Source organism: Rissa tridactyla, chromosome 9 (assembly GCF_028500815.1).
Source record: "Rissa tridactyla isolate bRisTri1 chromosome 9, bRisTri1.patW.cur.20221130, whole genome shotgun sequence".
In the NCBI taxonomy this organism is placed as follows: domain Eukaryota; kingdom Metazoa; phylum Chordata; class Aves; order Charadriiformes; family Laridae; genus Rissa; species Rissa tridactyla.
This window is the reverse complement of record NC_071474.1, coordinates 46,072,748-46,087,160: the sequence shown is the minus strand read 5'-3', so window position 1 is coordinate 46,087,160 and position 14,413 is coordinate 46,072,748. Positions and strand designations below refer to the sequence as shown.

Genomic DNA, 14,413 nt, shown 5'->3' with positions numbered 1-14,413 from the left:
GGGTTTGGAGGTGCGCGGCTGTGTGGGAGTCGATGGAAATGGGGGGCTGCCATGTGCGACCGTCGGAAACACGCTGAGAGCTCTGCTTCCACCCAGAACTCTGTCATCCTCATTCCCCTTGTTTCATCTATAAATAAGGCTTCCCGAAAAACCTTGATGCTGCTTCTGAACAGCTTAAGGTCCCCAGGCATCCCCAGAGACCTTCCTTGGGTCTGCGTTGTTGCCACAATACCTTTTCTTTTGGCCTAGCACAAATTAAACTCAGCTTTCTTTGTGTTAAAAAGTTACTTATCACTTCAGCACAAAGTCCGCCTGGCGAGGTTGTTGGCTGAGACCTCAGTGCTTTGCTTCTCTGCAATATCAACCCTCTCGGGGAAGAGGTGCTTCTTGAGCAACCAGAGGAAATACTTCATGCAGCATAAAGGGGGTGTTTTGGGGTGTTTTCGTTCGGATTCCCAGTCCAGTGCTCCAGACTGGACTTACTACTCAAAAGGCTTTTTGGAGAAAAGATTTCTGTGGGAATATCGGTTTCTGCTGGCTTTGAACAGGCTGTTGGAGGACTGCAGCCAGAGCTGAGCAATGTCCAGCTGAAGAACTGGGTTTTGCCTAGCGCGGAGCTTGAAGCTGGGCAGAAAAGCAATCAAATTGCTTTCGCTACTGCAAAAGTAGTAATTGCTCTTGCTGCTGCAGTGGCTGGGCTTTAGTAGTCTTCTCCAAACCTCCTGTGTGCCATGTGCCATTCCCACTTGAGGCCTTCTTGGGTGGCGGAAATGCAGCAGAGCATCTCTCTGCTGCTGTGCGATCATTCCAGGCCTCAAGCATGGGCTGCTATCATGGATCCCAAGCCATCAACAGGGTGTGAAAATACACCTTCTGTTAATCTAAGTAATACCTTGATTCTCCAGGTGTCTGTGGCACCATCAGCCAAGGGCTTCTGAGACCTCTGTGGTGGAGAACGTGGCCCAAGCAAATCCCACCTGGAGCAGAGTTGCTGTGGCAGGGGGAGGGCAGGCCAGGCATCTCTCTCCTGAATTCGGCTCGTGTGAGCTACCGCGACTATTACACCCGACTTCCTGTAAAAAGAGGCCGTTAATACTAATATGAATAAACCACATTGCTATGGCAGCAGGGGAAATGGCTCGTGTTGCACCCACGGTATTTTCTAGGGGGGAAAACTGAAGCTTATTGAGGTTTTTCTCATTGAACAGTTTCTGAACTTCTTGACACCACTTTATGTAACATCTTTTTCCCCTCAGAAGCTAAAAGTAGCTCTAGGGGGGGGTTGTATGGGGCCATCCGGCACCCCTCCCACATACCCGGCGATGGGGATCAGTGGCCAGAAAGGAGGGTGATGGGCTCAGGCTGGTGCTGGCCTTCAGCTATCGGAATTCATGTTTTGGTGAACCTCTCCTGGGGGTGCAGAGGAGCTGCTGCAGTTCGCGGCAGTGTGTTTTGTCCCTCGGCAAGCCAGTGTTTCGCTTTTCTCCCCAGTGCAAGGAGGTTAAAATGATTTTGAAAAGGCACCTAAAATATTCCACAGGTGCTCGAGAGGCGTCGGCAATCCAGGTGCTGCCGCGCGTTGCTCCACACACGCATGTACTGGTGATGCAGTTACAGAGGTGAGTGTGGGCCAAGAATTCCGTTAAATTTTTTTTTTTTAAAGATTTTTTTATCGTATACAACAGGAAATAAAAAATGATTTTTTTTTTTTCATTGCTGTGAACAAATTACAGTGTGCTTCGTGGTTTCCGTGAATTAGCAGTAGTTACTCAGCCGGCACGCTCGGGTACAGACACACTGGCTCAGAATGCTGGAGGGATGAGATAGATGATGGAATTTTGTTTTATTATACAGAGGGGCTTTTAAAAAGGACAAAAGTCTTTCTGTGTTCCAACACTCTCTGTGATTCACATCATTTTTCTACAAAATATATTTTTTTCTTTTTATAAATTAAATCTATAAAACAACATTTGCATTAAATAAGACCTAATACCGTCACAGTATTTTTACATTTCAAAATGTAACATTTCAAATGTTCACAGAAAAATAAATTTTATGAGAAGGTGCAAAAGAAATACCAGTAAAGCTCAAAGCTTCTGTTGTTTGATTTTAAAGAAATTATTGTTAAAAATACATCCACATTTGAGCCTTTCTTAAAAAAATCTCTTGTAGCTTGTTGGGTGGCACCTTTGACTCTGCTTATAGTGAGTTCAGTTCCCATTACAGTAAACTTCAGAAAGGTTTCGCTCCTCTGACTCTTTTAATCACGCTGCTGTTAATGAAGAGTAGATGTGATGGCACAGGGTCAGTTATAAGTGAAAGGGAAATAATTTACCCCATCTTTGGTGAAAAGAGGACATCTAGTCTGAAAAAATACCCTCAAAGCACAGCCCTGTGGTTAAAGCTTATCCAAGGCAGCGATATGGCTTCAAGCCAGAAATGGGAACTGATGGCAGAAAAATAGTGTCTGGACACTTCAGTGACTTTGTGATTTGGGGTTATGTCATGTCATTTGCTCCACCCCAAAATGGAGGCTTGGTTAACTATTTCAATGGCAAGTCCTTTAGGGCCACCTTACGCTCCTGGCTCTGTGGTCAGCATGGCTTAAGGCAGGCTCTTGGCACTCTGCATAGAAATTAGTCACTGCTGGATTGTCTTTTGCTTCAGAAATATATAATACTGTGTCGTCTACTAATTTTTAGGATCAAATTCTTTCTGTATAGCAAGACTCCAAAATTCTTGCTGAAGCCAAGAACATGGCTGGGCAACGGCCCCACCAGTGACAACGGGGCACAGCATCGCTTCTTGCCACAGGTCAGCGTCCTCCTCCTCCTGCCAAAGCTACCTGCTCCTGGTGCCTGACTTGGAAATAGGGCCTGTGGGAATTACCCGGTGTTATTTGTATTCAGAGAAAGTTTGCAACCAAAGTATTAAATCCGCATGTTTTCATGCAGGTTTGGGTTTTGGGGGTTTTTTGTTTGTTTTTCTCCAACCCTCACTGAAATCAGCAGAAGCTTGTTTAAGTCATCGCTCTCAGTGTCCTGGGGGGCGGAAAAAATGGGCCAAACTCCAAATATAGTGAACGTTTGAAGTCTTGGCAACAGTTTGGGGAAGGCCAGCGCTAGTAGCCCATGGTGTCCTCCCTGAGCACATCTCTGGAGTGCTTCCTCACGTAGCTGAGGTTGTGGAGCTGAATGCTGTCTTGCAAATCCTGCCTGGAAAGGCGTCTCCTGAACTCCTCTGTAGTAAAGTAGTAGATGACTGGGTCCACGCAGGAGTTCAAGCTGGCGAGGCACAAAGCTACAACGTGAAACACCGAGATCACCTTCTGGACGCACCTGTTTTTAATCGTTTTGGTTTTGACAAAGAAATCTAGTGGAAAGCTGATATGATAAGGTGCAAAGCAAATCAGAAATACCAAAGCACAGGTGAGGATCATCTTTAAAGCCTTTTTTTTCTCTCCGAGGTCATGTGAAGCTGAATTCTTTTCTTTTAGGGACAAGATAGTCTTCCATGAGCAGTATAGGATGATAAGTAGGGGTGTTATGAACCCCACCAGTTCACCTATCGTCATCATTGCAATGGAGGTGGGAAGGCCAACGTTCTCTACAGGGAGATCCACAAAACACGTGCTGTTGTTATTATCATCCTTGTGAAGTCTGAGAAGCAGGAAAGGCAAACAGCCAACGCAGACCACGACCCACCCAACGATGCTGATATACACATCACAGATGCGTTTGCAGTCGCTGAATTTGAATGGGTGCATAAGAAACAAATATCGTCTTACGCTGATGCAAACCAAGAAGTAGATGCTTGCGTACATGTTGACGTACTTCAGGTAGAAGCAGAGCATGCAGAGGCCTCTTCCAAAATTCCACGTCTGGGTCAAGTAGTAGAAAATCCTCAGGGGCAAGGACAAAACCTGCGATAAGTCAGCAATGGCTAAATTGATCATAAATATTACCGCCCTTTTAGTCTCTTTCATGTAGCCATAAAAGACCCACAAAGCTAATGTGTTTCCTATTAGTCCAGGGATGAGGATGAAAGTGTACGTAATGGCATAGTAGGGCCTGAGGTCTGTTTCGGTGCAGGTCGAACTGTTCGTCATGGTTGTGCTCCAGATCCGAGCTCAGCCCTGGCATGATAACATGTTCCTCACTGGCGTCCTGCAGCCACGTCGTCCTCAGGTTGTTGGTGCTTAAATAAAAAGGTTCAGCCCTGGCATCTGTGTGTGAAGCTTTGATTACCAGACCGTCGTGTCCACTCTGGGGAGGAGCTTCATTATGGGGTACGTGAGTTAATTAAAAGTCCTGCTCATGTGCTTGGCTTATGCTCTTTGTCAGAAGTTACCAGACCTTACTCCAGTGGCTTGTAGGATTGTCAGGGAGGGGATCCGCACCTAGAAATGCATGTTGTGTGCCGAAGCAGTCGACAGTTTGTCACCGGAGCTACACCTCTGTCACCTTTCAGGTGGTGTTTTAGCCACTTCTCTCAACACGGGAGTTTGACAACCGACGTGGCTGAAAGACAGACAGTTGCAGTTACAACACTGCGGGGAGACAGAGCTCTTACACAGCAAAAGGGACGGGCAAACTTGCAAGAGCGGTAGGAGCATCTCTCTAGCAGAAACCTATTGCTAGTGGCATATGTGATGGCAGCTTTTCTCCTGCCTGGCAAGCGCCATGCCTCACCCAGGGAAGGGAGGTGCAAAACCACTGAGGAATAAATAGAAAATGTGCTTAATTGCTGATAAAAACCAGCCTGCTGTGCTCTACCGCCAAGCAGAAGTCACCCCCAATGGCAGGGTGTATTTAACTTGCTGCCAGGTTTCTGCAGCTGCGTCTTTCCCAGCTCCAGCTTTTCCATCCGAAGCTCCCTCTGCCTCCGGTTGGGTTGGTCTCCCCGTGCCTGAGCCCGTGGTCAGCGCAGAGATGCTCCAGCGAGCGCCGTGACCGCGTCCCTCCTCACTGGCCTGCTGCGGGCGGAGGGATGCTCTCGTCTCACACAGCACTCAGGAGTTGAACGCTCCCCTGGTCTTCCCAGGAAAGCCCTTCAGAAACTTCCCACCCGCACCACGGCTATAGACAGCCGAGAAGACGACAGAATGAAATCAGCTCCTTATGTAAATGAGCCCGACACACGCGCCTGAGAAATGAACATTTTCCACCGGTGCAGCCACTGCTGCTGCAGCACGGAGTGGAAATCCCAAGTCAGTGGCTTCTACCGAACCAGGGTCAACTTTTTCATTTATCTTTTATAAATAGAATATGAAGCATACTTGCATGCAAGCAGGGACAAATGGCCCACTTATTAAACACTTTTTGCTGAAGAACTACCTGCATTAAATTAAATTTGACTTTTTCACAACTGCTTTTTCTAAGCCTTTCTCTTAGCCATCTCGCGCATGTGACTGCTGTGGCTGTTGGAAATACCAGATATCGTCACTAAGGTGACTGTAGGTGGACTTTATTTTAAAATTGTTTGCATGGTAAGCAGCTGATATTATCTGAATCTGTCAGACACAAAAAAAAACCCAAAACACCAACCAAAACGAGCCCCGAATCTGGTAAATATAGAGGAAATTCAGATCTCTCTCTAAAGTCTCTCTCTTTTGCTTCAGCATGAAGAATTAACCTACAGGTCTAAGTGGGGAAAGTTTGCAGGTGCCAACCAAGATGCCAAAGGCACATTTTTAGAGGAAAAATTATATCCTGCTGCAATCCCTGATTTGAGGTATAGGCGTTAAAATGTGAATGTTTATTAGTAAAGCCAATGTTCAACACTTGCCAGTGTGATTGCACCGGAACTTTGAAGTTGCTTTGCGTGGAAACTGAAAATCTTCCACAAAAGGAAACAGTTCAGGGGAGGAGGGGAGCTTTTCTGTGTCTATTTATGTAGTTTCTCATGCATACCATTGAGTTACGAGTCCAACGAGACTGAGATGTCTTCCTTTCTTCCAGGGAGCCAGCTTCTAACATAACCAGTTGAGCAAAATGGCTCATGAAATAATCCCGTTAAACTTCAGAAGCTACGATTAATAAGCCACAAGAGTTAATTAGCCTTCTGTTCAAAGACTTTGCAATTCTTTTATTAATTCTCCACCCAACATCCGATGCACAAACCTGCGCGACTAATTCTAGAAATGTGAGTAATCTCTTCGTCATGCAGGAAAACTAATTGGTGCTCACTTACTCATTAGGTTTTATCCATCACTGGGGGGTAACTTGGGCCGAGGGCTTCAGTTTCCATTTGCTGGAGCTTGGCTGGCACAAGTAACTGGGAGGGGGTTGTGGATGTGGCTGGTTTTTGGCAGTCCCTGTCATGCCCTGGGGTTCCCTGGGGCTTCAGAGCTCCCCCTCGGCAGCTGGTTAACCCCTTTGGGGCTTCCTGCCAGCAGCGCCTGCTTCGGGTGTGTTCCTCTCTTCTCCTCTGTACTGGGATCAAGCCAAACCAGTTGGCCAGAACCAGCATATCCTCCCTGAGTGGTCGGAAATTGCTTTGCTGGGCTTGAAGAAATGCTGAGTATAGGTACAGGCAGAGTGGGCTGTGCTGGGAAAGCATCCAGAGGTGCTTAGTGGGGACCGGTACTTATAGAGGATGGGAGGGATGCTTCTCTTTCATGTTGATTTCTGATGGTGATGCTGAGGCCCTGTGAAGACATGCCCGTCTTCACTTTTACAGCAAACTCCTCAGCATGACGTGTCCGGGCTTCCCATCCAGGTCCTCGTCCTGCCGGAGTTGTCTGAGCAAAACAACCGCGTTGTAGGTCGCTGGGCCGTGCCCAGGCAACAGGACTGGGGCACCAGTGACTAGGTGCATCCTCTCACTCCCGGAGAGCTCCTCTGCTCCTTTTGGCTTCCCAGATACCAGCACCATTGCTTGGATGCGGGCAACGGGCCCAGCAGGGCAAGGATGGATCATGAGCATTGCCTTGGCTTGATATTCACTTTTTTCACCCAGAATGTCTCAACTTCATGCCTGAAGTTTGCTCTGAAACACCAGCAGTGAGGAGCTCGGGTGACTTTGTGGTGCCATCGCTCACTGCCCATACGGGTGTCGCACTCCTGCAGATGTACACGTGCCCAGCCGGCACCGCTCCTGTGGACACTGCTCGGGCAGGGCTACACAGGTTTAGACTGGATATTAGGAAAAATTTTTACACTGAAAGGGTTATTAAGCATTGGAAGAGGCTGCCCAGGGAAGTGGTTAAGTCACCGTCCCTGGAGGTACTTAAAAGATGGGTAAACGTGGTGCTTAGAGATATGCTTTAGTGATTTTTAGGTTTTTGTTTTAGGTTTTTGTCAGAGTTGGGTTGATGGTTGGACTCGATGATCTGAAAGGTCCCTTTCAACCTGGCCAATTCTATGATTCTGCGATTCTACACCTGGCTGAGGAGCATCTACAGGGGTGTTGGCAAGATAAAGCCCTAAATCCGCATCACCCAGTTCTTCCTTCCAGTCATTTTATATTTTTTTTTCCTTTTTCTAAACAAGTTTGCCTTTCCTTTCATCTCTTGCCCAAGGGCTCCTCTCACCCAGCCAGGGAGGCTGAATCATGCTCCTTTTTTCCTCTGGCTGCATTCCCGGGTGGGTAAATCCACCCTGCCTCGATCGCTGGGCCATGAGACACGCGAAGGGAAGGACAAGGTGCAGTCCCAGCCCGTCTGTCTGTTCACAGCCCAGTGCACACGCACGTGCCCACAAGCATTTTTCCTGCTGCTTCCCCCAAGTGCCCTCATTTCCTTGTCCCCACCACATGAAAACTTTCCTGCAAGGCCATCCCCTGCTCCCTCCAGCCCGGCCCCGGGGCAGGGATGCGCTTGCAGCACCTTCTGCCTCTCCCGGGAGCTGAAACCCACAGCACGAGGGGACCCAGACAGCCCAGCCAAAGCCGGGGAGCAGCGGGGGTCCTCGCCCAGCACACCCCAAAATGACCCAGCGAGAGCGGCCGCCCTCGGAGCGGGGGTAAAAACATGACAATGTGAGAAACTGCGCTTTGGAAATCCCGAGCAGTAACATTGCAAAGTTCAGCCAAATGTGCTATGTAAAAACCAGCAGGATGCTAAAAAAAGCTCCAGAAAGAGGAAATTTTGTTTCGCGTGCTCTGCGCTCGCTTCCCCTCAGCACAGGGGAGCTGGCTGCGGCAGTAGGTGCGAGACTCCCCAGGCACGGCTTGCTTCTTCACCCAAATGGTTTTTTCCCCCTCCCTGTATTTTGCCAAGGAGACCCCACAGTCTCAGGTCACCCGGAGTGCCAGGCAAGCGGATGAAGACTTCTCGTTTGTACTTAATGAGTCAGAAACACCTGGTAAGTTTTGTTGCCAGCCTTTATAACCAGGGCTCGTTAACGCTTGTTCAAGCTGGGCACTTACTGTGTAAAGCATTCTCCGTACGCTGAAGGGCAGCCATATATCCATATGCTCCGCGGGAACAAATGCAGGAGCTGGGGATGCGGGAGCAGTCGCGTACAGCTGCAACACCCATTGGCCTAAGACGCAGTAGGGCTCTGCCCCGTACCCACACCAGAGCCCATCACCCCCTCCAGGGGTAATCAGGCTCCTCACCTGAGGACAGTTAGAACGGCCCGGGGCAGCCCAGGACCCTCATTAGCAAATCCTGTGAGTTTTACCTCGGGAAGCAAAGCCACAGCAGCTCTTATAACCCAGCTCAGTGGAGGAGAGGCTCTTAAACCAGCTTGGGGCAAAGCAGCCCGTGTCCAGGCATGTTTGTAGGTGCCGCCCCTGTGGTGGCATCGTGCCTGGTCCCCTCTTGGGGTGCTCAGGTCCTTGAGGAACCCAGGATGCTGCCCAGCACCTCCTGCTCCCTCCTAGAACCAGGGTAGCCGATCAGCCTGGCCCCATCCTGCCACTGAGGACCGTTCTCATGAGGACCTGCTGGCCCAGGTGAGCAGTGGGTGCGCAGGCACCCTGTGTTTGGTGGGGGGCTGGTATTTATGCTGTAAAAACACCTAAAGCCTGTGGCAGAGGTGACATGGGCAGAGCAGCAACTGGTGCTGGCACCCGGGTGTCATCTGCTAACTTACCCTCTTGGGGGGAGGCTTGGGTGTGCTGCTGGCTGGGACTGCTCTTCTATTTTTTTTTCTCCTTCTCCTCTGCAGCCTGAAATAAAAGGAGAACATGCACAGGGGTGATTTCAAATAGACATTTAGTTTCCTGCTGAAGTTGCGCAAATAGAGGCGGTGTGGCCGTCGCTCTGTCCTTCCCTGGGCGGTTGGCTGGGGGTGTGGGGACATGGGAGCTGGCCCAGGGACCAGAGCAGGGCAGCGGTGTCCCGTGCTGGGCTTCTCCCGGTAACCGCTTGCTCTCTGTGTCACCTGGAGTGCTGCTGTCCTGTTTTGGCAGAGGTAACTACTGGTAGTAACAATTAAAAGGTATTAACTGAAAATAGAAGTGATTGATAGAAATATAAGCTGATCATTGCTTAAGATTGCTTTTAGTTCTTTTTAAAAATGTCAGGGGAGGATAAAGGCTTTTCTCCCTCGAAGCAGTTTTATGGTAGATGCTGGGTTTTATTTCTTCCATAGGAGCAATGTTGCCTCTTGCTGTGTTAATTGCGCAGCTTGCTTTCTGTTTATTTCTTTGGTAGCATCTGCCCACAGAGGCCATGGTGCTTTTGTCAGGCATCCTTGGGGCATCCTGTGTTTTACTGTGCTCCTCCTGACGCACCAGGAACCCCGAGCCCCCCTGTTCCCTGCCCGGTCACCTCCAGGGTACCAGCAGCCTCCGGAGCATCCCTCCACCGGTGCATGTGCTCCGTGTCAGCATCTGTTCTGCACCACCCACCCAACGTACTCCCGGTTGCCAAAATATATTAGCTAACACCGTGTTTGCAAAGCAATATGGATGAGAGCGGCTTTTTCACTTTGACTCTGTTGCAGAGTATCCGAGCAGGTGCCAGTTCATCCCATCTGATTTCTGTGGTCACATGAGATGTGAGCCACTAAAACTGGTGAATGTTTGTTCTAGGGGGAGGAAAAAAGAAAACAACTGTGAAGCAGCCAAGATTTTACAGGTTAGGGCTGTGGGGCATTGGCACAGCAGAACGAAAAGGTTTCTTTCTGTTTGTTCTTTACTAGTGTCTCATTTGCTCTGGGTAGACGTGGTGCTGAGGAACACGGTTTAGTGGTGTTTTTGTCAGAGTTAGGTTGATGGTTGGCCTCAGTGATCTGAAAGGTCCCTTCCAACCTGGGCAATTCTATGAAGGTAACTGAGTCTTTCCATGGCATGCCTACCCTCTGCCTTGCCCGCGCTCCACCTCTTGCCACCCATGTCCCCCCTCTGCTGGGAGGAGCAGCAGAGCTGCAGCGTCTGCTTGAGGGGACTCCCTGTCTGGCACTGGAATTTTGGGAAGGGGCTGTGGGGGGGGGCTCGATGGGAAGGGTACTGCATCCAGCTTTGGGAGTCCTCAGCACAAGAAGGGCATAGGCCTGTTGGAGCGGGGCCAGAGGAGGCCACGGAGATGATCCAAGGGCTGGAGCCCCTCTGCTGTGAGGACAGGCTGAGAGAGCTGGGGGGGGGCTCAGCCTGGAGAAGGCTCTGGGGAGACCTTAGAGCCCCTGCCAGTCCCTAAAGGGGCTCCAGGAGGGATGGGGAGGGACTCTGGAGCAGGGAGGGGAGCCATGGGATGAGGGGGAATGGTTTTAAACTGAGAGAGGGTGGATTTAGATGAGACATGAGGAAGAAATCCTTTGCTGTGAGGGTGGTGAGCCCCTGGCCCAGGTTGCCCAGAGAAGCTGTGGCTGCCCCATCCCTGGAGGGGTTCAAGGCCAGGTTGGACGGGGCTTGGAGCAACCTGGGCTGGTGGGAGGTGTCCCTGCCCAGGGCAGGGGGTGGCACTGGGTGGTCCTTAAGGTCCCTTCCAACCCAAACCATTCTGTGATTCTCTGAGGGGCTGGGCTGGGAGGGGGCTGGCTGCGGGCTGGTGGGCGGTGAGTCAGGCAGGCAGCCCGGGACACCAGGGGGATTTTGGCTGGGTAAATTCCAAGAATAGGCAGGAAAAAGTAAACACTCCAGTTTAATGCCATGTGAAATAGGCTCCTTTTGCCTTTTAATCCTTTGTGAAAGCTGTCGTCCCCCCTTGTTAATGTTTATCCTGGTTATAAAGGAAAGATAAAACCCGGAGCAGCAGTGCTGTGTATTAGCCTAATCCCCCTCCCCTCTTCTCCCTTCCTGGCACACCCTGACATCCCTGGTAAATGTGCATGGTAAGGAGTACCAAAACTGCGAGTTTTCCACCCAAACTGTCAGCGCGCACCCCCAGGGACACGCGGCCGTGTGGCTGTGCTATCGGTGGCGGCACAGATACCCCTGTCTCCTGCCTCCTCCCTCCCCTGGCTCTTGCAATTAAGTGGAAAATTGCCAGTGGAAAGTGAGCGTGCCGCCTCTTGTGAGAAATGGACAGTTTAAGAAAATCCACTGGACGAATACTGTGAGACAAACCCAAGCGAGACCCGGAGTAATGAGTAAATCAGACCAGTTATTCCTCTGCTGGTGGAGATGGCGCTGTACGGCTTCAAAAAGTCCACTTACAGACAAGTCCCTTCACAAGCAGCTGTGGGCTTTGCGAAGACTAAGAATCTCCAAAATTGGTGTTCTTAAACGCAGCTTCTTGATACTCATGTAATAGAAAATATGGTTTGAAACTTCATGGCTGGCTATTTTGGCTTAAGCCGTACCCCTCCCTTGGATACACAGAGTATCTCGTGAGCGCTTACAGGAGCTCGCTCTTCTGATAAATGGAGATACGGGCTCCTGGCCCATGCCTGGGCTTAGCCCGCATCTCCTCGCTTCTACTCGTTTGCTTTTGGAGGTTCACAGGGGTCGGTGGTTATCGCTGCACCCTCCTGCCCCTCGGTGGGGCGTCCCCATCCCCTCTCAGCGCTCCTGGTGCGAGTAAGAGGAGGCACCAAGTCCATGTTGCGATAATAAAAAAAAAAAAAAAAAAGTACGATTTAAACCCTTTAGCCTGAACCAAAGGTAAGTGTGGATAAAAGAACACCAGTCCTACCTTTGCCGTCTCGCCGGGCTGCTCCGGTGTGACACTGCGGGCCCCGATCGGCGGGTGCCGGCAGCGGGTCCCCACCTCTCTTGACGTGCAAAGCAAAAGTGCAACCGCTGGGAGCAGGCGCCCGCGTGGGAGCGAGCGGGGCCCTCCCCGGCCGGCAGCGGCCCTGCCACTCCTCCTGCCCCCTGCCTCAGCAGGACCCGACCCCGCTGCTTTCCTTTTTTGTGGGTATTTATATATGGAGATAGATGTATGTAGAGGCGCTGTTGGTTTTGGGGTGTTCTGGAAACTGCTGCCGTGGCACGGCAGTCGCCGTTTGCTGCCAGGCTGCTGTCACCCCCGCAGCTTCCCCGGTGCTGTGGTGGGGGTCCTGGGGGGCTTGACCCCCCCCATCTGAAGCAGGGTGGGCTCCCATGGGCCAACACCTGCTCGCAGGGCCCCCTTCTGCTGAGAGCACAGAGCTAACGAGGCTGATGAAGGCGGATGCTTCATCAATTCTTTTCCTGTCCCTTCCCCATCTTTCTGGGAAAGGTTCCTTCACTCTCGTCTGGATGTTTTTTACCCCTGCACCGCAGGTCCCGGCACCCAGCGCTTCGGGAGGGCTTCAGAAAGTCACACTGAAGCTAACGGTCGTCTGGTTTAGGCTTCCCCAAAAGCAGGAGGTTCTCCACAGTCATTATTTTCTTATTCAGCGGGTTAATGCACCTTTTGCAGAGCAATCCAGGGCCAGAGCCAAGGGTGCCTCCCTTACCAACGAAGGTCACCCATCGCCGCATTCCTGAGCTCCTGCACACACACACACACACACACCCACACCCCCACACCCCCACCCACCCCGGCTCTGCGCCCACTGGGTGCTGGGCAGGGGCCGGCCGTCGGCAGAGGGTGTTGCTGCCCGCGGCACAGGCTGCTCGCCCGCCTGCGCTCCCCGCTTCTACGACTTTAGCACTTCTGTAGTTATCCATCTGGGGGACTCTAGCTCAAGAAGTATTAATTATTTTTTTTTTTTTTAAGATCGAGAAGGGTCGATGATTCTTAATTCAATTGGTTGTTTTGAAAAAGTGACTTTTTTAACTGTTTCTGCCGCCATTCAACCTAAAATTACTTGCAGTTTTTTCATTTGCATTTATTCGTATTTCTCGCGTGTCTGCTCAGGAGAACGGGACTTATCTTGCAGCATGACTTGTGGAGGGGGTTGTAGCTCTGCAGAAGGGTCACGCAGGTGCCAGGCGGTGTCCCCACGGCGGTGTCCCCACCACACCTGCTCGCAGCAGGTACTGGGGCTCAGTGACGCCTACTCCTTTAAAGCATTATTGATTTAGTTGTACACCAATTCCAGCTTCTAGCAGGGGTTTGCAGCTCTATATACTCCTTTTCATTGTGGTTCATAGGAAATTAATCTCTTGGGCACCTCGTGGGCTTTTATGGCCCCACAGCGTCCCAGGTTTGTCATCCCTGTGGTGACACAGCTCCTCGCTGGGGCTTTGCAGCTTGTGCCTCCCAAAACACGCAGGCGCTCGCCTGTTTCAGCCGCTGATAATCCTACTAGTTAAAGCTTCTAGCCATTTTTTTGAAGCCTGCTGATTACTTAATGGGCCTTAATTAATCTTGCGTGGGAGCTAGAGCTTTCAGCACTGGGGGATCTTTGCCGCAGAGTTGTCCCCTTGGGTGCGGGGATGGATTCATCTGCTGATGCTTCTGGACGAGAAGCAGTGGAGGTTTGGGGGTTATTGCTTAAACAGGGCTTGTTGCTGTGGCGGAGTCTCCTGGGAGATGTACTGAGACCTCGGTGGAAGATGCCGGCTCAGTTCACATTAGTCCTGGAGCGTTTCCGTAATTGCAGCGGGATCTGGGACGCAAAGCTTTCCCTGAGCCTGCCAGCGCCTCCCGGCAGCTGCCTCTGCCGTGTGCCTTCGCGCTTCACAAAGTGTTTTCATTGTAGTGATTTAAAGAAAAACCTTTTATTCCCCCCCCCCCCCAAATCATGTGAAGTGAAACCTGGCAGCCCCCCGGCTCTGCCCCTGCCCTGCCAGCCCTCCCTTGCGTGACCCTGGCACCCCCCACCTCCGCGAAGGGGACCGCGGGGGACGGTTTGGACACCACTGCCATAGACAGCAGAGTTGGGGCCTGTCCCAAGAATAAAGGCAGTACCAACCCCGCCGTGGCTGAACACCACCTGGGCTCTGAAGATGATCTCTTATTTTCTTTTCCTAATCAAGTGTGTGACGGATGCTCAATTTTGCACTTTCATTTCCACAGAAGCCAGCCTATTTATAAGAAAGCATAGCCCGTGCTTCAGGCAGCGAGTGTATTTACTGTACGGGCAGACGTTTTGTTTCAAAAGCACCTTTCAGAGCATAACCATATCCTGTTTTGCTGATGCCACGCTCC

General features: G+C 50.9%; 1 protein-coding gene across 3 annotated transcripts; it reads right to left on the bottom strand.

The window, feature by feature from the left end:
- Positions 1–1,635: 1,635 nt before the first annotated feature.
- GPR174 (G protein-coupled receptor 174) lies at positions 1,636–12,110 on the bottom strand. 3 transcript variants are annotated; one of them, XM_054215416.1, is made up of 4 exons: positions 12,026–12,110; positions 9,042–9,117; positions 5,913–6,028; positions 1,636–4,520 (listed from the first exon to the last, which is right to left on the bottom strand). In XM_054215416.1, the coding sequence occupies exon 4, from the start codon at positions 4,106–4,108 to the stop codon at positions 3,122–3,124; it is 987 nt and encodes a 328-aa protein (XP_054071391.1). In that variant the 5' UTR covers positions 4,109–4,520; positions 5,913–6,028; positions 9,042–9,117; positions 12,026–12,110; the 3' UTR covers positions 1,636–3,121. The 3 variants fall into 3 exon arrangements, with proteins under 3 accessions (XP_054071391.1, XP_054071392.1, XP_054071393.1); XM_054215417.1 differs by lacking the exon at positions 5,913–6,028; XM_054215418.1 differs by lacking the exons at positions 9,042–9,117; positions 12,026–12,110 and adding an exon at positions 8,371–9,023.
- Positions 12,111–14,413: the final 2,303 nt, after the last annotated feature.